The 26518-nt window shown below is 38.9% G+C and overlaps 1 protein-coding gene across 23 annotated transcripts in view; it reads left to right on the top strand.

Annotated features, from left to right (window-relative positions):
- Positions 1 to 26518, top strand: part of RBMS3 (RNA binding motif single stranded interacting protein 3) — a 682345-nt gene that overhangs the window by 426237 nt on the left and 229590 nt on the right. For all 23 annotated transcript variants that reach the window (XM_085538329.1, XM_085538326.1, XM_085538323.1 and 20 more), the window contains one exon: positions 2541 to 2632. In XM_085538329.1, the coding sequence (XP_085394455.1) occupies positions 2541 to 2632 (92 nt within the window). The remainder of the gene's footprint in view (positions 1 to 2540; positions 2633 to 26518) is intronic.

The raw sequence follows: 26518 nt of genomic DNA, 5'->3' as shown, positions 1-26518 counted from the left end.
TTCCGATGCCGTTATCTGTTTTTAAGGGGAGTGTTAGCTTATTTTTGCACTGTCACCTCCAAGTTTTCTGGCATGAATGCAGTGAGAAATAAATTCTATGGCCTGAGAAGAGCACTTTGCTACCCTAAAAAAAATCATTTGTGTTTGTTTGATCCAAGCCACCCCATGACTTCCCAGTGCGTTTCAGGTTTCCCGTTTGGCAGCTCTGGCTTCTTGACAGGATCTCTCCTTTAGCAAGATAGCAGTTGCCTCTGATCTGCTGCTCTCCCATAGGGCAGAGGCACTACAGGAAGCCAGGGAGGGCTCTTGTTCTCCTGTAACAGAGACTTTTTGGTTCAAAGCAGCATCAGCTTCTGTGCTGCTCTGCAGCTCGAAGAACAAGGCAGAGCAACCTGCCATGGAGAACAGGCTGGTTTCCAGGTGGTATGCTCTGTAGCATTAAAAAGGGGAAAATTAAATGGGAGAAACTGAATAGATAAAGCAACCTCCTCTCTATTGTCCAAAATCCAGTGTTCTTTTTACGGCAGTTTATGAGGTGTGCTGTCCCAATACACAGTTGTTCAGACTTTTCCTCAGTTTGTAGTAATGCTCTACCAAAACAAACAAAAAAAAAACCAAAACCAGCAACACACTCCAAAAAAGAACAACAGAAAAACAGATTGAAGTAAAAGGTTCAGATCTTGACTTTGTTATCAAAATAGTGCTTTTCAGCATCTTCATAGGTTTTGTCAGCATTTTCTTTAACAATCTTGGTGGGTTTTTTTTTGTTTTTTTTTTTTTTTGTTTTTTTTTTTCCCCCTAATTTCTTTTTCATTTTCTTAAAGCTTTGCAAATAAGATTTAAGCCAACAGCAACAAAAATCCATACACACAAAATTATCTCATCGTTGGTAATGCATATATACCAAAGTAGTTGAGAGAGATGTTTATAACCTGGGGCAAGGTGATCGCAGGGACACATTCTCATGCACAGATGTGGCACACTCAGGAAGGCAATGAGGCCTCACATGAGGAGGAAGAAAGGCTGGCAAGAGAAAAATGAATACGGCGGGAAAGCGTATCTGTGGTTGCCTCCTGTATTATATGTATTGATGTAGTAAATGGAGATGTCTGTGAAGGAGCTGTGATACTATAAATATGCTTGTGCTAATATTATTAAAGCTTTCAGGCAGTTCAGCTTCAAGCATACGGCTTCCAGGGGAGAGGTGGCTTCCAGCCATGGTTTGGCTGAGCAGCATGTGCCTACCTGTGTCTCAATTGCTTAGTGGGATGTAGGCTCAGGTTTTCAAAGGGTTCCCTAGATGGATTGTGAAATCCATGCAGCTGCTTGGTGAGATTTTTAAGTCTTCCAAGATCTGTTGAAAGCTTTATGTGCAAGACTTAAGTGTCATTAAGTGCTTAGAAGTTGTTAAAAATTCATTTTCTGTCCTCCTTGCCCATCTTTCTTTCTCTGGGTAAACAAAAATACTTCCAGGGCTGATGTCCAGTATGGGCTTAACAGTCCTAGTGTTCCTACCAGTCTTCATTGTTGAAGGAAAGAAATTGGGAGGGATACAGTGGGAGAAAAAAAAAGAAGATAGGAGTGGTTAATAAACTGAACTACTGCAGATACTGGCATTGTAAAGACACTTAAAAACAGATGACCACTCCTTGTCAATCTGTCAGATGCACCTTCTCTAAGCTAATGCTCAACAGATGCCCTGAAGCAGCTCCTGGTGAGGGCCCTGCCTTCATTCCAGGTGATCAGGTGAAAGGGGTGGAGTATGAGCAGGCTGTGACTTGATTATCCTGCTATTTTCTGCAGCTACCTGGTGGCTGCTGGCCCAGCAGAGGTGTGGAGGTCTCCCCTCAGTGCACCCACCTGCTGGAGTCTGCTGTGGGCTCCCTGCCTCATACACCCGGCTCCTGCTGGTTGTGGAGACCTAGGACACTCCTCGTACAAAGCTTCATCCTTGTGTGGTTACAGGAACAGGGAAGGAGGGTTGTTTTTTCATGATCTAAACCTCTGCAAGCCGTAGATTTCTGTGACAGCCTTCTATAAGGGCGCATTGTCTGCAGAGACCATTTCTATGTGAACTTGCATTGCAAAATGGATGCAGGCAGCATCATGAAGTAGGGACAGCTGCCCAGCATAGAGATGGTGGCTGCTCACCTGGGCAGGTGGCAAGGACTGTGCCTCCTCTTTGGGAAGAAATAGGGCAGGAACCCACTGCACCAGAGCACTGACTGGGAAAGTGTCTCACTTTTCTATCAGGACAGGTAAAGGGCTGCTGTTAGTCTCCTCTACTGCACACCTTGCTTCACTTCGAAGCTTCAAGTCATTGCACTTATTTAGATCCTATTAGGTCAGGAGAGGGCTAATTGGGTCTAAAGAAGGCAGGAGGAAAGCCAAGAAACAGCGGTGTGATGGTTTCTGGTGGTGGAAGTGCTACCAGAAAACTGACACAATGTGAGAGAAGCAAAGGTCTTCCTTAAGGAATGAAATCTTGATCTATGTGCACCCTCATGGCTAATGATATGTGTTTATTGTTTACTTTTTAGGTTATGGTTTTGTAGATTTTGACAGCCCGGCAGCAGCACAGAAAGCAGTAGCATCTCTCAAAGCAAATGGCGTGCAAGCGCAGATGGCAAAGGTAAGAGCAACTGTGTAATTACTACTTTATTTGAGCTGTGTCTCATGTCTGAGGTGTGAGATTTTCAAGAGTTCATTTTGTTCCTGTTTTTCACAGGCTTTTGGATTGCTTATTTAATTGTCTTATACTTTGGTTCTGGTGCCTCTTTTGCCCTGTGATCTGTGCTCTTAAAGGCTATGTCCTATGCAAGTGGTTCTTCTCTGATTCCCCATTTCCAGCTCCCTTGTGGTAGGGCTATAAGGTCCAGAGCACTTCAGCGACAAAGTGCTGGCAATGCCTTTGTGCTGGACACACCAGGAAGGAATTATCTAGTTGTCTCCATTGGGCTTTTTTGCCTTGGAATGTACAGTCCTCTCTTATGTGCCTGGTAGGTCACTCTGAAGGACCGACTGCCTAAGCATATGCAAGGTTTGCTTTATTTGTCTCAATTTTGCTTCTTCTGTACCTTTATTTTAAGAATATAAATAGAATTGTACCAGGTTTTCTGAAAGAATATTTGCTAGAGATCCCCTGAAGGTCACTGCTATATGTTGTTTGGAGAGGCTGCGGGAGCAATGCTTTGCATCTTGTAGCAAGTATCCAGCAAGGTGAAATACCCTGGTTCTAGAAACATCTTTTGTCCACAAGCGAAGGGGCTGCGGGGGTTACAGGAAATGATTATCATGTGTGCCGGCTGCTGCCTTTCTGAAGGCATAATCATGTGTCTTGGGCTCTAGACTGTGTTGGTTGGTGAAAATAGCCTTAGCTTTGTACTTTCAAAGCGCCTTGTCTTAGAATCACTAAAAGCCCTTAAGTATTGCTTGAGTTTGTCTCTGCAAAAATGACATCAGCTTGGAGTCTTGAACAGTAAAAACAAATGGGTAATATGAAAACAGAGACAAGTCAAACAGGAGATAATTATAGCACTTGGACATTTCAGTTTAAAAGAGCACTGATGATTTAAACCTTTACTTTTCAACAATTTCATACTAAATGTATGATACTAAATATTCAGTCTCGAGCCTTTAGTGATGTATGGGCTTACTGTGACCAAGGTGCAGGACCAGCTCTTGGTTTTGCTGAACTTCATCCCATTGGCCTCAGCCCAGCTATCCAGCCTGTCGTGATTCCTCTGCGAGGCCTTTCTACCCCCAGGCAGATCCTCACTTCCACCCATCTTGGTGTCATCTACAACCTCACTGAGGGTGTACTCATTCTCCCCATTCAGATCATCAATAAAGATATTAAGCAGGTGTATGGGAAACTGTTGATTCCAGCCTGAACCTCTGATTAACTACCTGAGGCAAGCAATGAGTCAGCTGCAGGAGCACAGGAGAAGGTAATTCAGCTGTGCTACCGGAAGGAGTGGAGCTTGACTCCACCTCTCCCAGATCTCACTTAAGGACTGACTGCCACTAAGGCAGGATCTCTTTCTCTGGAGATTGCTCCTTTGTGAAGTTTACTGTGAACCTTCAATATTGGTGTTTTCCATTTATCATAGATTATTCTTCTATCATGATAATCTTTCGTATGAAACATCTGTTTAACCTCTCTTTACCTATGGACTGTATAATTGTTTGATTGTATAATTGTACAGCAGGTCAGGCCCTAATACCAAACCCTGTGGAGCACTGAGTGGCTGCCAGCTGGGTTTAACTCCTTTCACTGCCATTCTTTGGGCCTGGCCCTCCAACCCGTTCCTTATCCAGCAAAGATTGTTCCTGTCCAAGTTGTGGGCTGCCAGCTTCTCTAGGAGAATACTGTGGCAGACAATGTCAGTGGCTTTGCTGAAGTCCGGGTAGATTATATCAATAGCCTTTCCTTCATCCACCAGATAGGTCACCTGGTCATAGAAGGTGGTCAGGCAGGACCTCCCTTTCATGAACCCATACTGGTTGGACTTGTCCCCCGATTGTCTTGTACATGCCATACGATCTCACTCAAGGTAATCTGTTCCATACCCTTCCCTGGCTCTGAAGTCAGGCTGACAGGCCTGTAGTTTTCCAGATGTTTCTTACAACTCTTCTGGTAGATGGAGCCCCACTAGGAAGCATCACATCCTCTGACACCTTTCTCATTGACCAGGAACATTAATAGATGGTGGAAAGTGGCTTGGGAATCACCTCTACCAGTGCTCTCAGGTGGATCCCATTTGGCCTTGTGGACTTGTGACAGTCCAGATGGAGTAGAAAGTTTCTATCTCCACCTGAATTATGAAGCTTTATTCTCCTCCCCACTCCAGACCTCCAGGTCAGGAGATGGTTTAGTAGCTTTTAGTTTTTATGGACAGGTGGTGATAAAAAGTGTATTCTTCAAATGGATAAAAGATGGCAAGATGTGGCATGTGAACACCTTCTATGGATTGTGCTATCTTTTTTCTCCTCAGATACACTGAATCTGCTTGCTGAACTATAGACAATTTGATGAGTTAGTCAAGCTGCAAAAAAGAAACTAAAGACAGGAAATATGTTTTAAGCTTCTGGTTAATCTCAAATAGTTGTTTCTGAGGGGGACTAAAATTATAACTATGGAAATATGTACAGTTGTGGGTATAAAATTAGAGATGTAAAGTGTAAGATTAAAAGGTAAACTTACATTCAGTATTCTGATGTGTCAACAACATTGGGACGTATCTGTTGTGATTCACAAAAGTGAACAACTGCAGCACTTGCATACGTAGAAATACCAAAACCTAAATGTGACTTAAAATGCTGATTTGGAATGCCCAGTGTTTTGGGTGCTAACCTCTGAGCCTGATGCTTTCAGAGTGGGAAGGTCCGGACCAGCCACTGAGGTTTGTTTTCTGGGGGTTCTGTGACTGGAGCCATTTGTGATTTTGAGGAGGCTGGCGTGTATACTTCTTGTTTGCATAAGGATCACTGTATTTTTAATATTTAGCCACGGTGCCTGGAATCTGAGATAGGTCCTTTGTAGTGTGTTTGATAATTCAGGATAAATATACAACTGACTTTTCCTATCTCTGAAAAAATCAGAAACTATTTAGAAAATGGGGATTCAATGGAAACTGAGACAGCTCTACACAAAGTACCTCACATTGCTGAAAAGTCAGGAGCCTGGGAAAGCAAATCTATCTGGAGAAACACGTTCGCTTTTGCAGATGTTGGGAGCCAAGTTGCGTAACAGGACTAAATGACAACACTACCTGCCAGTGTCTGAATTAACAGTGGATGCTCAAAGAGCTCTGGGAAAAAAAAAGAGGCGGAAGAAAAATTTAGTTTGCATTTCTGGAAATTTATCCAAATCAGTTTTGTTCTGAGAACTGCATGAGTTAGTAGTAAGTGGTGGCAATCTCATGAAAAAAGTCAAAATGTGAAGAAATTACCTAAAACGTTTGCATGCTATCCCTTTGCAGAATAGAGTCAAAGTTCTTTATTTTCTCTTCTGCGTTCCAAAACAGGGAAACTGCCCCAGTACAGGGCTCAGGGAAAAGACAGGAATCTATGTCCAGTGAATGTCAAAAATCTTAGTTCAGACACAAATGCTTTTGAATGAAGGTGAACAAGGCGCTGGCCAGCTTTTTTTTGCACTGGCCTTCTCCAGTAGTGAGGGAAAGTGTACTGAAATGTCGGTGTATTCTGTGATGTTTTCCTGGAGAGAGATCTTGTTCGGAAAGAGAAGCTCTTTCTCAGTTTTAACACAGTATAATTTTTCTCATAGAAATCCAGGAATCTTCTTTGAAAAACAAAAAGCAGAACTGAACCCCCACCCATGTTGGCTAACAGAAGTATCTTGTGGATACTTGAGTAAAATATATTCATTTTATTGATTCTTAAATACAGCCACCTCCCTCATTTTTATAGCATTTGGACACCCTTTTGGCTGATGTTGTTTCATAGTGCTGCCTCTGGAAGAAGGTTAAACTCTGGTGGTTTGATGCTCCAAGTCCCATCTCGGTTGGAAAACTTGTCCCATCAAGGCTAATACTTGCTGTAACCCTACACAGGGAAAAACACCATTAAACGTGTTTGAATCTCTCATTTTGTTCTCTTGGATGCTGTTCAGCCTACTGCAAAGCAGACAGGAGAGGATTCGGTAGAAGAGGAACAGCAGTGCTGTTCTTGCAGAGGTGAGAAGGAGCCTGTGGATGGCTGCCCATCCAGTGGGACAGGGATGCTCCCAGTCTCCTGCCATCAGGAGATCTAGGCTCTCTTAAACATATGCACTCTCCTTGCCTCTTTAGTATTCTCTTACATAAGCACCCAATGCAGATTTTGAGTACTGCTACTATCTTGCATCCAGTGACATTCATCTAAGTGGTCCATCATTAGCAAAAAATCCTTATAACAGTTTGATTTATTGAAAAAAAATAATAATGCTATGGAGCTGCTGACTGATAGTTTCCAGTCTACCTCACTTCATACATGTTTTTTGGTCATCTTTGGACTTGATTCAAACATGCAGATTCACTTTGTGTGCATGTACTTGTCTGGGCTAATAGTGTCCTGGTGATTTTTTCGGGGGGTTTTATTTTTGTGCTGAAAATGTCACAACTGATATGCAACTAGATGATTTTGTAGGAATAGTTGATTTATTTCTCGCTTTCTGTTAGGAATGAAGTAAACACAACGTGGAAAAGATGATGTTTGTGTGCATGATTTATACATCATATTCATTTTTTTTTCTGTATGCTCACTTCAGGCGTTTTCTTGAAAAATGTTACAACAGGACGTGGAAAATTAAGTAGGAGAATCTTAGTAGCACGTGAGTTGGCTTGTACTAGTAGAGAGAAAAGTTAGTACACCACATGAGAAATGCATTAATGAAATCTGTATGCACATCTATTTTTGGCATTTGCAATTGTCCTGAAGAGCCCTGTACAGTATATTCGTTGTGAGACTTCTAAATCTGCTTTGTTGGTTAGCTTTCAGTGATACTGAGCAGTCTGCATTCGCCTTCTGACTCAAGAGAAGCTAGTTCACTAAATAACTTTGAGGATCTGAACTTCTGTCAGTGCTGAAACTGATGGATAGTGCTATTGTAGGACAGGTGCATACCTACACATTTGGGATTTCACTACCATCTTTTATTTGCAGTTCTAGTCTGTTATTGTCTTTGCCATGCAAAGTGGATGTTCCAGCAAAGATCGGTTCTTACGAAGAGCACGTAATGGCTTTTTATATAATGGCTTCTTATATAATGGCTACTAGGAGTTGAACAAAACATTTATCAATAAAGTTGTTTTTTTTTAAATCATGTTATTATTCCAAGTACATGTATAGGGATTAAAAAAGTGTGATCATCTTCTCTGGGTTTTGCTTTTTATATGGAATGCTGTCTTTAGATGTTCTCATTACCTGTGTCTGAAATGTGAACATTGAGGAAGTATTTAATCATTGCTGGTAGTTGTCTAAATCCAAGGACCATTTATTGGCTTCTTTGATGCAGTAATTGCCATACTGAGTGTATGCCGTACAACCTGGATCTCACAACAGGCTGTGTCAATAGACTCTGATGGGTTTTGTTCATTGAGAGAAAAACAGAAAAGAATTTTGCTTCTTGTGTGATATTTTTCTCATCTCCCCATCATGCAGAAGCTTGAACACAGGGAGCAATCACAATTGAGGTGAAATGTGGAAGGGAAACTTTTCCCACAGAACAGAGCCAAGTATAAGAGCTTGTGAAAGGAGCAGAGAGCTGGCTGCTCTAGAGTTAAGTAGACAGTTTGTCTCCAAGGAAAAGGAAATCCCACAGAAGAATCTGGCACAACCAAGTGTGTCTGTGAGGAGTGCTCTGCTGTGAATGCTCCTTGCTGTCTTGCTAAAGCGTTTACTGTCTCACCCTGTACTCGCGCACAGTGTGTGTTCAACACTGAGCTGAATCAATAACAAACCTGGGTTAAATTACAATGAAAAATTATAGCTGGGAACACGTGAAAGGTGGTTAGGTTCAGATTCGTAAATTAGAGATGCCAGTGTTTCTCTTTTATTTGCTTTCTTTAAGCAAGTCAGCCACACCAACAGAGCTCTTTATAAGCAGTAACCACATGCCTGGCAGCTTAATGTAGTGACAGTTATCAAAACTTACCTTCCTCATCCTTTCACCTCTTTATTTGTTGTGGTGTTTTGCATGAGCTGCATTTCACTCTTCTAAAGGGAGCAATAGCTTCCTTGCTGGTCTTGCCCCTTAAGTGCTATTTTTTGTCAGTACAGAGTATTCTTTTATTCTTTAAAGAATGGTGATTGAGGAAGACAAAGGCATTATTGAGATGCTAAATTATTTGCTTGTCATAGGTTTTATATATATATATGTACATATATATCTGGGCTTCGAAAAACAGATTTTCCTTAAATATATATATATGTATAACTTTAAGTTCTAGAAAATCTGAAGCAGCAGATGATTTGGTCTTTTGAGCTTTAACAATTAAGGCTAAAGCAGTGTGCAACTTTGGAAGCTACATCTAATGTGATGGTTTGAGATGATAGTGGAGATATATGATCCTAATGGGAAGACTGCATAATCTTGTCTAGCCTAAAAAATATCATTCTCCTGTCTGAGAACTGTCCGATAGCTAATGATACCATTCCTGTTTCTATTTATCCACAAGCAAACAGCAAGTGCATTAGCTGGAGCCATTCTTGAAAAGTAGTTCTGAGGGTATTAAAACCCAACTGTCCTTTCACACAAGTGTATTTCTCCTGCAATGATGTAGGTCACTGTGAAGGGGATATTCATAGGCAATGCTTGTACCACACCTGCCAAATTTGTACACAAAAATTTCTTCAGAGATTTTCAGAAGTGCTTAACTTAGCATAATTCTACTCTCCTGGAAGTGAATGGGATTTTGCTGTTGATTAATGGAAAGGAATTAGGTCAGTGCTATGTTCCTTTGTTCCCAAATATCTTAGCTCAGCACCTTTCTTAACCACTTAAGTTAGCTTAGAAAAATTTTACCGCACATATAATTATGTTTGTTCTCTACCTATCACCTCAAATAGACCTTGCCATGGCATTTTACTTCCCTATTTAAGTGCTATGTTAGTTTCTAGATTGACTTGATTTTTTTTCATACTGTAACTTCATCTAAGATTAAAACATTCCTCTGCCTTTGAGAATTGCAATGTAAATAATCAGTAAATATATCCATCTCCATGCTCCTAATGCCCTGCACCACAGAACAGATGCTAGTAAGTGAAAGACATAGCCAGCATTTAGGCTGGAGAACACTGGAATTACTGGGTTCTTTTTGGGTTATGAACTTCAGCCAAACAAGAATTGGCCTTTTTTCATAAACACACATTGTTCTTGACTTTCCTCTGACTTGGAACACATTTGAATTGGTAATAATACTGCTGAAATCCACAGAGCTTTGGCAGTTAAAGCCAGAAAGAAGAATGGGGCTCCCTATCTTTAGCACTCACATAGCTATACATCTTGGAAGCTCTTACGCACTCTTTGCAAACCCTTTATGTTTACAGAACAGGAAATCTGAGTCTTGCAAATGAGTTAAACACTGGAGTCAGATTAATTCATTTTTCCCCCCATACTCAGGAAACTACGAATGCCCCATGGAGGAGTTATCTGACCACAACTATGCAGCCTGGGAATCTGCAGCTCAGGCTGAGAGAAGCTATGTTCTAAATTCAGTAGGCACATCTTTACTCACCAGGAAAAAGCCAGTCCACACCAAAATGATCAAAAACCTGTGGTTTTAGAAAATATTACTGTGGTAGAAAATGTACGTAGCCTTTCTTTTAGTGACATATCATTTAATTATGTTCTTCTGTAACTCAGCATGAGGACGATGCTTTTGTAAGCTGAGAAACAAAACATCATTGTATCTAGCATGCTTCCTCAGAAGGAGGAGATGATTCACATGACCATGAGTGGGAGAATATTTGAATGCATTTTTGGGGTACCGCTTAGTCTAGGCTGAGACGCCGATTTGATAAAGTACTGCAATTTGTGTTAAAATTAAGCCATTCATAGGTTATTTTTTGTTTGATTTGGAAAGCAGGTGTGCAAACTTCAGTAACATTTCTTTGTGCTGTGTGACTGGAAATACGCAGGTGTGTTTTCTCCCAGTAAACACAAACCTACTACTAATGCACACAGATATTCTCAGTGCATATATGCACCCCCTCTGAATATCTAAATGTTACAGTATTAGTGAATACTCTGCTTGTTTTTTTCCTTATTAATTAATAGCTCTTAATCAACTGACATGTCAGAGTGGCTGGTCTGTAATCTGAATAAATTTAGGTTTATGTGCAATTTTCTTCACTAACGATCAGTAATTTTTACCACTGGAAAATAACCCTCTCTTCTTCCATTGTACAAAACTATCAGATTAAGCTCTCCTCATGATACATGCAACAAACTGAGTCATGATGTCAGATAATTTCATTTTTTCAGTCCTTGGGCTTTCCTTTTATGTATTTATGCTCAGAAAAGGAAGTAATGACAAAATGAAGGCCCAAATTCTATTTGCAGTCACATTAGTCTGACTTTGGAGTCGTCAGCATAAATATATGTGATGAAGACTGTAAAACTGGCCATATTGGGTCAGGAAAAAAAGTCTGTCTAACATCAGATTTGCTTTCTGATAGTACAGGAGAGCACTTGCCAACAGAGGAGTAAAAGGAGCAGGCAAGTATTTGAGGATACTTACCCAGAATGTCCTTTGAGCCTCCAGCAATTTGCGGTTTAGGGTTTCCTGAGTTTGTATTTAATAACCTTGAACAGTCTTCCCCACCCCCAAATGAAGAATTTCTCCCACTTATTCTTTATTTAAAGTGTTGGCAGCACAGCATGTAGCCATAAGAAATTCTTCAGTTTAACTGTACATTCTTCAAAGAGGCGTCTCCTTTGCTTAACTTAAACCTGCAGTGCTGATTTCATTGATTGCCTGCTAATTCTTGTATTGAAAGAGACAGAAGGCTCTTGTTCGCCGTGAATCTTTTTCATGCCACTTAGGGTTTTATGACACATGATCATAGCTTCCCTTAATCCCTGTTCTTTTTGTACATCTGTGAAAGATGCGCCAGCATGTGCATGCTTAAATAAGGATGCAGTTCTTAGAGTGGAGGTCCAGTTGCTAAGTAGTGAACATGAAGCATGGTAATGTGTGTTTTGTAATGTCAGAGCACAGGTGATAGATAGGAAGCTTAGAGGGACATTTCTCTATCTGAGGAGGCAGGAGTCCTCTTTTGCATCCCAAGGTAACCAAAACAAGAGTATGTCTTGGGTACATCTGGGAGATTTACGTCTACCAAAGCCACTCCTCCCATTGCAGGTCATTTCATAACATAGCGATCTCATAAATTGGAAAGCAGTGAAAAATTTAACGACAGCAGCTGTTCTATAATGCATTTTTAGTTGGAAACACTGGACCTCCCACATATAAATACAGCACTAAAATATAGGGATTTTTTAATAGTATTAGATAGGATGCAATTTTTTCCCCATATTGAGATGGATAAATCTGTGCATATTATGAGTGCCAAAAAGTAGCAGGGTGTATGTCCAATGACTGAAACTTTTCAGTCAACTTCAGGCCTGATAATTTTATCAACTCCCATGCCCCTCTTCCCCCAGAAAAAAAGAGAAATATTGAAGAAATGGAGTCTGAATTGTTTCATTTCTCAAGTCAGAAAATATGGGAGTTGGGATAGATAAGGCCTGGTAGCTAGAAAGCTCCAATTGGATTTCCTCAGAACAAGCGGATGTATATTCCAGAACATGTCAATGAAATCTGTACCTCGGACATAATTTTTGTATGTACTTAAATCATTTGTAGTTCTTAAGTGATGCTGGTGATAGACAAAGAAGATGCCTTGAAGAAAGGCTTCTGCATATTCAAAGGCATTTTCACCAATTTGCTATCCCACTCAGCTAATACACGTTGCTATTTCAGTGTGGTATCACATTTTTGTCTCTCTGTATATAGATGTATGTGTTTTTTTTGTTTTTTTTTGTTTTTTTTTTTACTACACATGCTTAGTCAATGCATATTAAAGTACCTATATTTCTATAACTATGTGCACATAGGTATGAATGATGATTTCAAAAGATTCCAGATAATATTTTTTAATGTATTGCAATTCTCTTGAGTAGCAAAAAGTATCACGGTGGTACTTTTATGGTATGTATTGGTGGTGTCTGACTATTTAATAGCAATTCTTCTGAGTGCTGGAAATAAAATGCTGTGTGCTTTTTAGGAATGTGCTGTAGAAATAGGAAGGAAATTGGTGATAAATTAAATGTTGCTCACATTCAGGCAATATCTTTTCCACCTGTCAGCAAAACCTGGCGAAAACCAAAACAACAACAAAATTGGAATGTCTGAGATGAGATTTAGTGATTTACTGTCTGCTTTAACTGCGCTTATGGCTTGAAGAAGTGCTGTACAGGCCCAAGTTTTCCTAGTATCTCTGTAACTTATTTGTCCATTTTGCATAAAATATTGTGATCCCTCTATTTATCTAAGTATTTTCATAGTCACTCCGATAATAACCTATTGTAGAAAACCACAACTATCATTTATGTAGCACTGTTCAATTATAGCAGTGCAGCCTAAAGCAGCATGCAGGAGGGGTCTTCACAGTGTCTTATCTTCCAAAATAACTTTTCCTGTGTTTAAAAACTGTTCACCAGTGAAAAGTCATCTCTACTAGCAGCATGCCCGAATTCATGTCAGACCTCATTCTTACTGTTCTGCACATATTTCACATGGTAAAGTCATGATTTGAGTAAAGGCATTAGAGCAGCTCCAAACCAGGTCATGTTCTTTCTGTGATGGGGTCATGCATTGCCCTCTCTCCTGTGGCTGCTGAGCCTGCAGTCGTGAAAATATTTCTTTTTCAGAATAAAAATTCCATGGGCTGAAATACTTAATGGCTCTCTTTTGTGGGATCAGTTTTCTATTTCTTCTTGTACTTAGCCTCTCTATGTTGAAAAGGAGTGTTGGATGCAGGCTTTGCTTTGCTTTGCTTGAAGTTCAAATAAATGGTTTCATTTCACATGATTGCATTATTGCATGCTATTCACTTCTCTTGAGTATGTAAGTAATGTACAGATTGGCTTGCAGGAGTACATTGAAGAGGCCAGGCATCTTACATCAGTCAGCAATTAGGTTAGTTTCCAGGGCATCTGTCTGCACTCATGTAAACCTCTGTTATACTGTCTCTTTGATCGCAAGGCACCTGGGCAGCATGATGCATGCTCCTCTAAAGGATGCTGTCTGACACAGAAACAACTGTACTACTTTCCTCCCAGGAGCATCATTTAGTATATTACCCCTTCTAATGGAATTTACTATAGATTTTTCACTCTTTTGATCAGGGATCTTTTGAATTTGTGATAGCTGAGACCTGAATGCATTATACTGTGAGGACGGCCTCTCACAAAACATCATGCCCATGTCACCTGGTCTTAACAGTACAAAGTGATACCTGTATATACTATTCATTGCACATCCGTTGATCTTTCTTTGATAACTATCAAGTCTTTCACTTAATAGTTCGGAAAGTTTTCATAATGATCTTTGCCTTCACAAATGTTGTCTATATTGTCCTCCATTTTTCCCATGCCAGTACAGTTCATTAACTTCTCTGCTTCTGTTGATACAAATGAAGTGTTTGCAAAACACAAGTCTATCCCATTTGCATCCAGCCTTTTGCTGTTGTAAATACACCACATTTGTTTCAGGGCACTCCAACACAATTCTCATTGTGGTTACATTAATGTGGAATTTGAGCAGGTTTGCATCTGAACATTGCACATGGTGAGTAAAGCAAAGTGATGTTTCCAGGAGATGAATTCTTCCTGATTCCACTGATCTGTAGCAGAGCAGAGCTGTACACTGTTTTTCAGAGAGGATCTCTTCAGTTATGCTACCATCTTTCATTTGGGAAGTACCTTGCCTAATGGATGTTTTTTACTCCCTCGTGGTCTACTAAAAAGCACTGTTTCAAGTAGAAATTCTAAATTTTAGTAAGTGTAAAAATGGCTTTATTTTGATTATTGAAATGTTATATTCTGATTGTTCTCTTAAATTCCAGAATGCTTTACAAAGTTTTGAGTAAAATGCAGATGTTCTATTTTATAAGCGCAAGTTTTAAAGTGACCCTCCTCTCATATGCAGGTGGTCATGGCTGAAGTTCTGTTATTTGGCTTGTTTTTAAAGATTATGTCTACTGTCTGTCTGTTGTTTAACATTAGAAATATGATAGTTCAGTTTCTTGAGCTGTGCCAGAGAAGTCTTACCCAGTGCCATAGCATTTATTTTCCTTCTGTGTATAATTCCAAAAACATCATAAGTATCATACGAGATTTAGGAGCTACCAGTTAAAAAATGTGTTTCAGAAACTTCAAATGCTTTCTTATAACCAGCACTTGATAAAGAAAATTGGAAATGAGAGAATACCAGTAGATGAGTCTCTGACAAGTTATTAGTTACTGATATTTTTGTTCTAAACAGTAGTTACTTCATGCATGACATAACCTGGTACTTTAAGAAATATGATGTAGGTTCAGGGGAGTTGGTGGATTTTATTACCTTTAAAATTATTTTTAAAACACATCTTGTATTATCTATGCAGATATTTCATTGCTTTAAAAGTTTTAACATAAAGATAGAAGGGTGAGAAATGTAGGCCTGAGTTATAAATCCAGTCTCTCTAGGAAGCACTCAAGTATTTTATCTCTTCTATTTTCACTTTTTATTTATTTATTTTTTTTCTCAGAATTACTATTCATGTAAATATTATGAAGAAAAAAAAAAAAAAAACCCTCGGGACATGCAAAACTTATTTACTAAGAGAGTTATCTACCATACTAAAATTGGCACTCTTGAGAGATGCTCTCTTGAAATCTGTTTGTGTCTAATCATTCTTGCAGCCAGCTATGAAATCTTGCTGTCCAAATATAATATCCAGATGACAAATGCATGTACAAATATTTTTTCAAGGAATCAATTTCAGTTGTTTTAAGACAGGGATGTTTAAATAACTTGATTTTTGTGAGCAGGACCACAGATATGGAAGTTTGGTCATGTAGATAGCCCTCAGCCTTGTTTGTACTACCACTTGTAGAATCAGAATCATAGTAGTTTTGTTTGGAAGAGACCTGGAAGATCTGTTAGAAAACATGTGTGTCTCAAGATTTTGACATCCTGCTTTCTAACATGGTATGCTACTTTTGTATTGTTCTTTGTTGCATTTTACTAAGACGGCTTAGAGTTCCCCAGTTTTAACAAAGTAGAATTGCCCCCAATTAATATACTTGCTGCTAAATAAAGTCAATAGCTTCCTACAGACTGCAGAATTTTAAGAATTGGGCCTTGTTAACCAATACTGGCCAGCAACACCTTGTAAAGACATTTCTGGTTGCTGAGTCCATCGTTGTTCAAGCTGAACCTATTGTACCAAGAGCATTGTTAACTTGTACTGCTCAGTTTAAGTGCAAAGGTTCAATTCTTAGATGGTGAATAACAAATCAGATCAGGAAGCTCCTGGGAAGAAGTGTGCAGGTTCTAACACGAGTCATCTATTTCAAAGTAATAAATTGGTGATTTGGTTTTCCTTCACTGAAGGATAACCTTCCTTGAGTTGCTGCAGAAATTTTAAGTGAAAAAACCAGAGATCATTTCTGAAATGTCTGATATGCAATAACCTGTGTCAAAGTCCTGCAATATGCACAGATTTGTATTGGGTCTCTGTGATGAGCAGGCTATCTCCTCCTTGCAGGTGACTGGGTACTTTACATTAGTAAAGAAGTAAGCATGTTTCATAAGAGACAGTAATTTAGATCAAAATGTGATCCTGTGAAAATGTAATTAATTTATTTAAAAGATACTAGATTTAATACTTTCTATTCTCCTTCATTACTTGAGCATCAAGTCTGTGCAGAGCTCTGTGCATGATGCAAATTAAAATCCAGTGTTTGCAGTGAATAAAATGTAAACTGTAGGGAGGAAAAAAAAATAATCTTGGATAGATTAACCAAAAGTTGGTTTCAGGCATTATGTATCATTCCTGGTCATGCACATGTGCACAGAGAGAGAAACAAAAAGGTCAGCCTCCTCTTACAGATATGAGCTTTGTTCATCTCACTGGGCTGATGAAGGTGTTTTTATTTTGTTTGGTTTTTTTTTTTTGGTTTTTTTTTTTTTGATTGAATATAAATATGCTTTAACTCTTTCCCAGTGTATATGCCAAAGAGGACATTATAATAGAGATGGGCATTCACCGTTACAATAGAAGTAATACTGGATGTGCAATGCTATTTAGAGGTGTTGCATAGCGGTGTCAGGATGTATTTGCATCTAAATGAGTTGAGCATCTCTTTTCATACAGCTTTGATTTACCTCAATTGCTACAGGTTTTTATTCCTCTTGGGATCTGGGGAACTGTATTCCTATTATGTACTCATCTTCCCTTCACATACTACCTGCCACCTTCAGTCAGCGCCACTAGATTAGAATCTATAATAAAGATCTTCTACATCAGAGCTTGTTGCTGTTCTGTCAGGGTGGTTACTGCATTCTGATCCTCAAAAAGGAGCCATGAGTGATGAGCATGGCACCTATTTAAGTGCTAATTCTTCCTTATGTTAAGTATATACTGCATTCCAATCTGCTTCAGCATATTAATGTCAATGATAACACATAAGTTTTTTTTTATTATTATTTGATGCAGTTTTTACCTTTTTGCCTCTGTAGGGCACCAGTAGCTGATTATTCTGTCTCCTATAGGGCTAATGTGTCTTAAAGGGTAATTGGAGTTTCAGCTCTCTAGAAAGATTATAATGTAGGAAAAAAAAAAAAAAAAGAAAAAAGGAAAAAAAAAAAGGAAATAAAATTTATAAATCAAAATTCAAAAGCTTGTTTCACTACTCATTAAAAACTGTTGCTCTGAATTACTGCAGGATCATTTTCAAATCCTCTTTTGCCTCATATAATAAGAGCTGCATGTGTGCTTCTCTACTGAGAAATACAATTATCCCCACTGCCTTCTCTTTTTCATTCACTTTTCTCACTTCAGTGAGGGATATCCTGTTTCAGTTCTTAAATATTTACCCAGCTTTCATATATTTAAGTCTCACGATGTTAAACCCATTTCCTTTCAGTGGAGCATCTCCAATATTTTGCTTTTCCTTCCCTCAGCAATTCATCAGGAAAGTCTTGTCCTTCTGACATACCTAATCAGATTTGTCAACTCCTTGGTGCAGCCATGGTTTATTTCCATGAATAATGAGATATGGCGGTAGGGCATCTTGTCCTGCCCTAAACGAGACATGCCAAGCCAAACATGAAATGGAATGCCAAGCATTATGTCCTATATGTTTGTCAAGTGTGTGATCTATTTTATAGAGACCCAACTCAGTACACTGAAATATTTTACTACATGTGAACTTTAGCTTCTGTTAATATGATTGAGGTAAGTGGAAATGGAAATTGTCAGGGCAATTTAACAAAGAGAGCCTGTAAAACTCATTACATCCCAGGTAGTAAAATTACTTTAGAAGGCACATTCTTCAAACTTGAGCTTTATTCGGTAAACTGCATTGGTGCCTGACCTTTTAAGAGCTTTCAGTTTCTTGGGAAGGAGGAGGGGGAACGGCCTGTTGTTCAGAGCTACCTGCCTTAAATTATAAACAGCAGCCAGATTTGACTCCATACTTTAGATCACAACATGACAGATGATGCAACTGCTCCAAACAGACAGTTAAATGGTCAGCTATTTCGATGAATTTGATGTGTATTTCTTGTAATTGTATACTCCATAAAGCAGTAAAAAGCCAATGTTGTGTGCTGGCTGTATTTTAGCACAAAGTAAATCAAAGTGCCCATCACAAATTTGTAATTCAACTTAACCTTTTCAAGATCTAATGCTTTTAAGAAGCTCAAGTGGTACAACATAGTGGCTGTGTGAGGGTTAAAGTTGCTTTTCAGAAAATAATTCTGCGTAGAACCATCTCTAATTTTCATACCAACTTACATTAGCATTTTGAGAGCTGTACTTTGTCGTGGCTGGGTTTCTCCTGTACTGCAGAATACCATGCCTGCAGCATGTGCATTCTGCACTGTCTTCACACCAATGCTAACGGCTGGGTTTTTCTGTTTAACTTGTGAATGAGTTGTCAATTCAATAGATAACAACGTAAGCACATTTTTCATCTACTTCTAAACCTTTTCCCATTCATGTGTCACAAATTTTGATTAGTTGAATACATGAAAAGCAAGTGTATTGTGGACTGTGGTTCGACCAGTTCATTCTTTTCTGTGATTTTCAATTTTCCAGTATCTGAACAGCTCTGAGACACAGGGGTTGCATTTTCTTGTACCTATCATCTGCCTGACTTACAGGCATAAGACAGGCTCATTAGTGAGCCCAAACACTCAGGGTTTTGTCCAGCAACCTTTGAAATAAGAGGAAATCCCCCCGCATGTTTTATTGGGTGTCAGATCAGGTGATTAGTACAAGTTGCGGCACTGCAAGATTTTGTCTAATTACACGATAAGGTTTTTGCCTTATCTATGCGGTTTGTGAGATACTGTTACTTACGGGAAGTATGTTAGAGTTGATTGTGGGAAACTTTGACAGGAGAGAGCATTTGCCTGCTCTGCAGTTTTCCAGTTTTCATGTTTTTTAGGTGTTTTTTTTTTTGTGTGTGTGTGTGTGTGTGTGGTTTTTTGTTTGTTTGTTTTTTTGTTTTTTGTTTTTTTGTTTGTTTGGTTGGTTTTTTTGGGGGGGGTATTTTTGGCTTTGATTTCTATGCAGGTTTTTTTTGTTGTTGTTGTTGTTGTTTTGTTTTGTTTTGTTTTGTTTTGTTTTTAATTCTCTTGGATCTATCACCCTCTTCTTTACAGGTTTCCTGAACATGTTTACTGAAGAGTTGATAAAAGATATATGTGAAAATAAGAGACTGTTAAGAAAGGACTGAGATTATGGAATAGTAATTTTATTTTATTTATTTGAAGAGATGAACTAAAGAAATATATACATTAACTTTTTGGCTTGCTATAGGCAGATGAACTTCCAAACATGCAAACAGTTCTAAGTGGGAACAGTCAGATCCTCAGGTGACAGACAAGTTATGTCAATTCACATCACTCTCAGGAAGTTTTCTTCTTTGTGTATGTAATCCCCAGAAAGTTTTCCAGTGTTAAGAAATGATAGGAGATGATTACATGATGTTATATCATGTTTTTAACTTTGCAGGTTGTTTTTTTTCTCCACAGAAAAATACTGATCCTTGTATATAAGTTGTTTTGCATCAAGCAAAAGCTGGTAATAATATAGATGTAGAGACTAATGTGACTTCTCTTTGAAATTTTAGCCTTTTCTTATCCAGTAAAGAAATATTCCATGCTTTTCAACAGGTGAAATTTATTCCATTGTTTCTTTACATCTGTAGGAATTGCTCTTTCCTGTTTAAATTTACATTTCCAGAGTGTGGCAGTGCCTTAGGATCGTAGCATAGAGAAGAGAGTAATTAAAGAGGAAACATTAATCTTTTTGAAGATGTTTGGATGTAAATGATCCACTGTGAATGATTATGTGAAACAGGAATGCAGATGAACCTTTGATTTTTTTAGATATACGTGGTGTGTGTCATGATTTTCTTTCATAAAAACGCTCTTTTGCAGTGAACAGAAATGAGGATGGCCAGAAGGATGTCCTGCATCACAAACGGATGTGCAATCTGTGTGCTATAACATTAGTACATCCTTAGTGTTCTTTAGTGTCTGGGTGTTGAGTGTTTGAAAACTAGCTGACATATAAATCCCTTTGCTGTTCACAGCAAGGTAACCTGTACCTGTTCCTCCCTTAGTGACTAGTTTGCTCATTTACATTTCTGTAAGAAAGATTGATGTTCAATGAGGGGATTTTATTTGATGATGAAAGAAGTATTTATTTAAATAGACTGCTTGCCTTCATTTATTAGTGCTGTTTATTTCATATGAAGCATTTATTTATAAAAGTCTTACACTAGGATAGGTTGAAAACTGCCTTTGGTTTCTGCAGATTCCACTCTGGGACTCATAAAAATAATTGTGAATTGCTTTATCTTAGTGAAACATTTTTAACAGTATTTGCTGTGCCATTTCTGAAATGACAGATTTGAAGTCTCATTATTTCATCTTTAAAAGTGGCAGTTAATGTTGTGTAAAAGCTCATTACATTGATAACACCCTCTGCACGGTCTTCTGACTCAATTGGGAAGAGGGTTGGAGGGGAAAAGAAAATCTTGCATTTTGGCAAAATAAGGCCGTTCCAGAATATTAAATCTCTTTCTCTCTGTTGATCCTTTGTCACTATTTTCTCAGCTTTTGCAATGCAATGCTTTAATAAATTATGTATTTGTTGAGAAGACGTTGAGCTTAATCACATATATAAAATGAGTGAGCTGCTCAGCCTGCTCCTCTACCTTTTTAGCTCAGCTATCTTCTAACTGCAACTGAGTTGCAGTTTACTTGTATCATAGATAGAGCTGGTTCCTTGGGAAACTCCCACTAAAGTACCACAAAACAGAGACACCACTAACAAAAGGGCCTGAGCTTGCCCTTGTATTGTGGAGACACATGTAGTGAGATTAGTCGTCGCATGGGATGTGAGGTTTCCAATGAATTGGATTAGTATGAGCAGTGGTTTAGGATGGCAAATTCTTTGTCATCACACAAAACTGAAAGCCAGTTGCAGCCTTCAGGATGCGTTTTGACTGACTGTTTTTCTTCCCAACCCTGTGTGAGAGAAAATGTGTTACGTTGTACTTGGTTTAACCACCTGGAGTAATGGGAAAATATTTGTATTAGAGTGAGGAAATCACTTTTTCCTGAGTTGCCTAGCACCCAACAGAAAGTAAAATGTCACAAATCACAGTTTCTCAAATAATTATTCCTAGGTAAATAGTTGAGAGATTTAGGGGCTCAATGCTCTGATCCATTTGTCTTGAGCCAGTATGACCGTGTGCATTGGAAAGCAAATGCAGTTGTTTGTTACATAGATTCTTGTGCTGGTAGAGAGAAACTATCAGTAGCTAACTGAAATTATGCATAGATTTGTTGTGGGAATGCTTAGTAGTCACAAGGAGAATGCCTATATTGGCTCTCTGATGTCATTTCCTTTCACGGGCTTCACCAGAAAAAGTTATAGACAGGAAGCATGATCTTGGTTAAGATGTTTGGTTTTATTAACAAATCACTCATAGTTCTACACCAGTGACTGGGTGTATTTCTTTTGTCCTTGTGCTTATTCTTTCAAGTCACTGAATAATTCCAGGATGTGATTAATTGTCAGTAATTCTTTCGGATTTTAGTAGGATTCAAAAGCTTCCAATTCTTTGCAAGATGCTGTGTAGAGTGAAAATATCTACCCTTTTCATATGTATGCATATATGAGACGCTAGAGCTGTATCGAAGTAAACATTATTGAAGAACATTGTGTATAACTCAATTGTATATAAATCTAGCTTTCTGCCTCATACTAAGTTTTTTGAATAACCCTTCTTTCTTTTTCTTAGTGTTCCTTGTAGGTGGTTGGGCTTTTTTTTCTTTTTTTCCCCATGGCATTAAGTGAAAACCTGTGCAGCAAAAAAGATGTGTTTAGCTAACACAGCAACAATGTGTGTTTTTGTGGAGCTCTGTCTTACTTTCAAGCCATGGTATGTAAAGGAATTATATCTATATATGACATATATTATATATATATATATATATATGGATTACTAGCGCTACGACACATCATCAGTAGGGTAAAACTAACCTGTCTCACGACGGTCTAATCCCAGCTCACGTTCCCTATTAGTGGGTGAACAATCCAACGCTTGGTGAATTGTGTTTCACGGTGATAGGAAGAGCAGACATCGAAGGATCAAATAGTGACGTTGTTATGAACGCTTGGCCGCCACAAGCCAGTTATCCCTATGGTAACTTTTCTGACACCTCCCACTTCAATTTATATGTATATATAAGTATATACATAAATATATATATGTATATATGTATATTAAGATATACAAAAATAAAAATTCCAACACAAAGAGCATTAAGAATGCTTCACAGCAGAACACAGTGACGCCTAGAAAGCATACTAGTGCTTTTGAGGGGCTTGAGAAAATATATGCTTTTTGTTATTGCAGTACTAAAGAAGGACACCGTTCTTTTCAGTCCCTTTTCATACAAAAATTGCCAGATTTCCATGAAATATTCTCTGTGACAGAGGATAATCTTAGCTTGATTTTACAGTTATTCTATCCAACAACTCAGTGATTGCTTGATTAAGTTCTGAAATAGCAACATTTTGAGCAAAATGCACATAAGCAATAAAGAGATGTGGTAAACCTGCATCATGCAAACTGTTCTGTGATGCTGGTTTCCCTCTCTAAAATGTTGCAGCATTAGGGTTTTGGTAAGCTACAGGTATGATATCACCTACTTTACACAGGCACTGCGCAAATTGGGTCTTACCCTATGCAATTTTAAAACAAAAGCCTGTATTTTCTGGGGGGAATTTCCAAGCTGATAACTCTCATATTTTCTCTCAAAACACTGTTTGTTTTCTGTAAACAAAGAACAGCTTTTGTATAGGTAGTTGAAAGTACAAAAGAGTCTCTTGGCAAATCATTAATCTTGCTTATAATTAGTAGTCAGCATTGTAGTTTTTTTCCATAAATTACAAGAGGAGCAGAGTTACCCAAACATCTCATGTTTCTTGCAGCAGGGACCAAGAGGAGCACTGATTGTCAGGGGCAAGGACCCCATTTGATACTTGTATTAATGTCTAATGTATAATACATAATGCATTACTTAGTAGTGGAAACAGGAAGGGCAGAGACAGATGAGTTGAAAAGAAGAAGAATTAATTTGGTGTGTTTACTTCATTAGAAAGGAGGAAGGCAGGCTGAACTCCTCCTCAACTTCCATAGGTTACGTGGTTTTGTTCCACTGGATTACCTTACATCTTGTTACACTCACACACACACACCGAGGGCTGAATGAGCCATTTTAGCAGCTTGCACAGTGTCAATAAGAAATTGAGTGTCTGTGCTCTGATGCGCCAGGGTGGGGTGAGGCATTCAGGCTGGACTGCTAGGAGAGGACAATGAGGAAGACAGGGGGATTGTTTACAGATGCCACCACTGGAAGAGGAGGTTGATCCATCTTGTCCTCCTTAATGATGTTCATCTGATCTATACCTTTTCAAGGCACACTCATTTCACCATGGGATAGCTCACAGTACAGAGGGCAGCTGAGGTGACTCTCTTCTCTTTCTGTCCTGCATCTGGGAAGCAGAGCTATTATTAAGTCATTCAGAGGGAATGTTTGAGCTTTCCCTGTGTGATGTCACAGACAGGGAAGGAGGAGACCACAGCCCTCCTCACACAGGGCAGGTTACTTGCTGGTGGGCTGGGAGAAGGTACAGGGCCACTCCTGGGCTTCCCACAGCCCAGTGCCACGCAAGGCCTGTGCAGGAAGAGGGATAGGCTTGCATGCCCCTCCACCCTCACTTATTCCTCTGGAATTTGTTCCCAGCTTTTTGTAACAGAAAGCTCTTAATTAGCCTTCCTGGAAAGGCCCTGAATCTGATTCTGCTATTTGTGAAGAGCTCTTTGGTAAGTGAAGTGTGTGGTGGTGTTCTATTCTGCCTTGTAACACGGCTTGTCAGTGTTGGGATTTAATGCACTGGTATGGCGAAGACTTTTCTTTGTACGTATCCTAGGACTATTACTCTTACAAAGTGTTTAAAATGTATTGTAAGAAATGCAAGGCAAAATGCTTTTCCATAAGAGCTTGCACAGTGCTGGTGCTTGTCGATTAAATATGTGCAGCATGCAGCTATACTGCACTAATGGCTTTGAATACCAAAATGTTCAGCATTCTCATGTGATGAAGATTGTCACAGAGCTTGCTTCCTTATGTTTCTGGATTGAGCATAATGGTATTAAAGATATGACCAAGAAAGCATGCAGTTTCAAACAATCGCACTGCTTATACTGCATGCCAGGCAGTAAAGTGTTTTTGACAGTAGGTTTTCCCCTTCTCATCCTCGTGCTTGGATAATGTAAATACCTATTTGGGGTCTTCCCTATGTTTTATTTTAAACTGACCATCAAAATCAAGGTCTTAGCTACCACAGTATAAAACAAAACAAAGCCACCTGAAAACAACAATTACTGTCAAAAATTCATACAGGATGGTGCATGTGCAGACGTTCTGTGTTACTCAGGCCTTTTAATACCCTATACAAATACCTCTTTGGCACAAAAGCAAGAAGTGTTTCTCATACCACTCACTTGCTCAGAAACAGCACTATCACATTTCTTCTACAGTAATATTTCTGATATTCTTCTCTGGTTGAATGCCTGTGCAAAGATGCATGCACTATAAGAGTACCCCAAATTCCTGGAAGCATGGGAGGCCATACTTTATTAAGAACAGAAATACAAGTCTTCTGTCCCTTTCGTAATCCTTTCAGGGGCCACAGAAGAGTCAATCCTCCGTCTCAGTTGGAAAGCTACTTTTGTTGAGGCTAGAGGTTAACTCCAGCTTCCTCACATTCAAGGTAAATGTATCTCTCGCCTTTAGTTCCCATTTACTATAGAAATATGCTTGTATGAGGACATGCATAAAGACAGTGTTGACAAAGGAGTTAATAACCCAATGTTATTAGAAACACAGAAAGCAAAAAAACCATGACATAAGAAGGAAAGTCAGTGCTTGGAAAATACTATCTATGTGCAGTTCAGATCACTGATCTTACTTCTATACCTATATGTTTTTAAATTGTCTTTCCCGTTTTACTCTAGCTCTTTGCTTGGAATTTGCTGGTTAGTTTTCTGTATGAAGTATATAAAGAAGGACCAGATGGATTTGGAATTGGAATCAGTGACAGAGAGAGAGCAAATGATTTTATAGCATGAACAAACTTCAGTTTCTAACTTTTTGATCTCAGTAATTTTTCCTAGAATGGAGAGCCCTCTATTATAGATTTCTGTTTCCCATATGGATACTCATAGGCTCTGATCAAGATACCTAAACCATCTCTTTGATGAGTTAAATAAATTGATCATCTTGCATCTCACACTGTGAAGCATTCGCTTTGATCCTTTCATCATTCTTCTTGCTTTGCCCTGTAACTGCTCCAAAGTTCTTCTGAGTGTGGAAGCGAGAACTGGGACCCCACAGTTCCTATAGTGCAAACACCAGCGCTGAAGGCAGGGACATCCTGTGTTTTCTTTCATTGTGTTTGCCTCTTGGAACAGCATTACACTAGGAATCACACTAGAGTTCCTTTCCTTATTTAGCTTGACCTTAAGACTTAGTCCAGAAGCACTGCTGAGAAAAATGCTAATTTTCATATTCCTAGATGAAAATCTGTAGACTTCTAAAACAGCATATTGTTTGGTTATATTGATGTATAAGAGAGTGCATTTATGTAAAATATTAAGTCAGTTTGGTCTGAAGCTCTAGTGAAAATGAGGAGTGTTTCTGTCTCTATTGAAAACAAGGAGTGAGGTTGTATCTGGAAAAAAAGAAAACCACTCTGAGATACAGGTGAAATGGGAAAAGGGTCACAAGTAGGACTACTATTTTATTCAGCCAATTCAGTAATTCTAATAGACCAACTTGGTATATTACTTTCAAAAGTCAGAGTTTTGGCATTATTTAAGCTGGTTGTTTTGCGTCTCCATGTTTATATAACAGACCTCATGTAACTGAGTAGAGAGGGGGTAGAAGAAAATCCTTTGATCCTTCTGTAAGATGTTTTTATGTAAGTAGCCTTCTCATGGTGAGTGCTGGAAGTCTGGACAGATCATTGTCCATCTGTTTTTACAACTTTGTGTGATCACCATCCAGCAAATGCTGTTTAATCTACAGAGAATAAACACTTCCAGAGTTGACAATGTGCTTCCCAGGTGCCGAGGGGGAGGTCTGCACTG

The sequence above is a fragment of the Coturnix japonica genome, chromosome 2 (assembly GCF_054131305.1).
Source record: "Coturnix japonica strain WE chromosome 2, WE-NBRP24, whole genome shotgun sequence".
Classification (NCBI taxonomy): domain Eukaryota; kingdom Metazoa; phylum Chordata; class Aves; order Galliformes; family Phasianidae; genus Coturnix; species Coturnix japonica.
The sequence above is the reverse complement of the archived record's forward strand: the minus strand, read 5'-3'. Positions and strand labels throughout refer to the sequence as shown.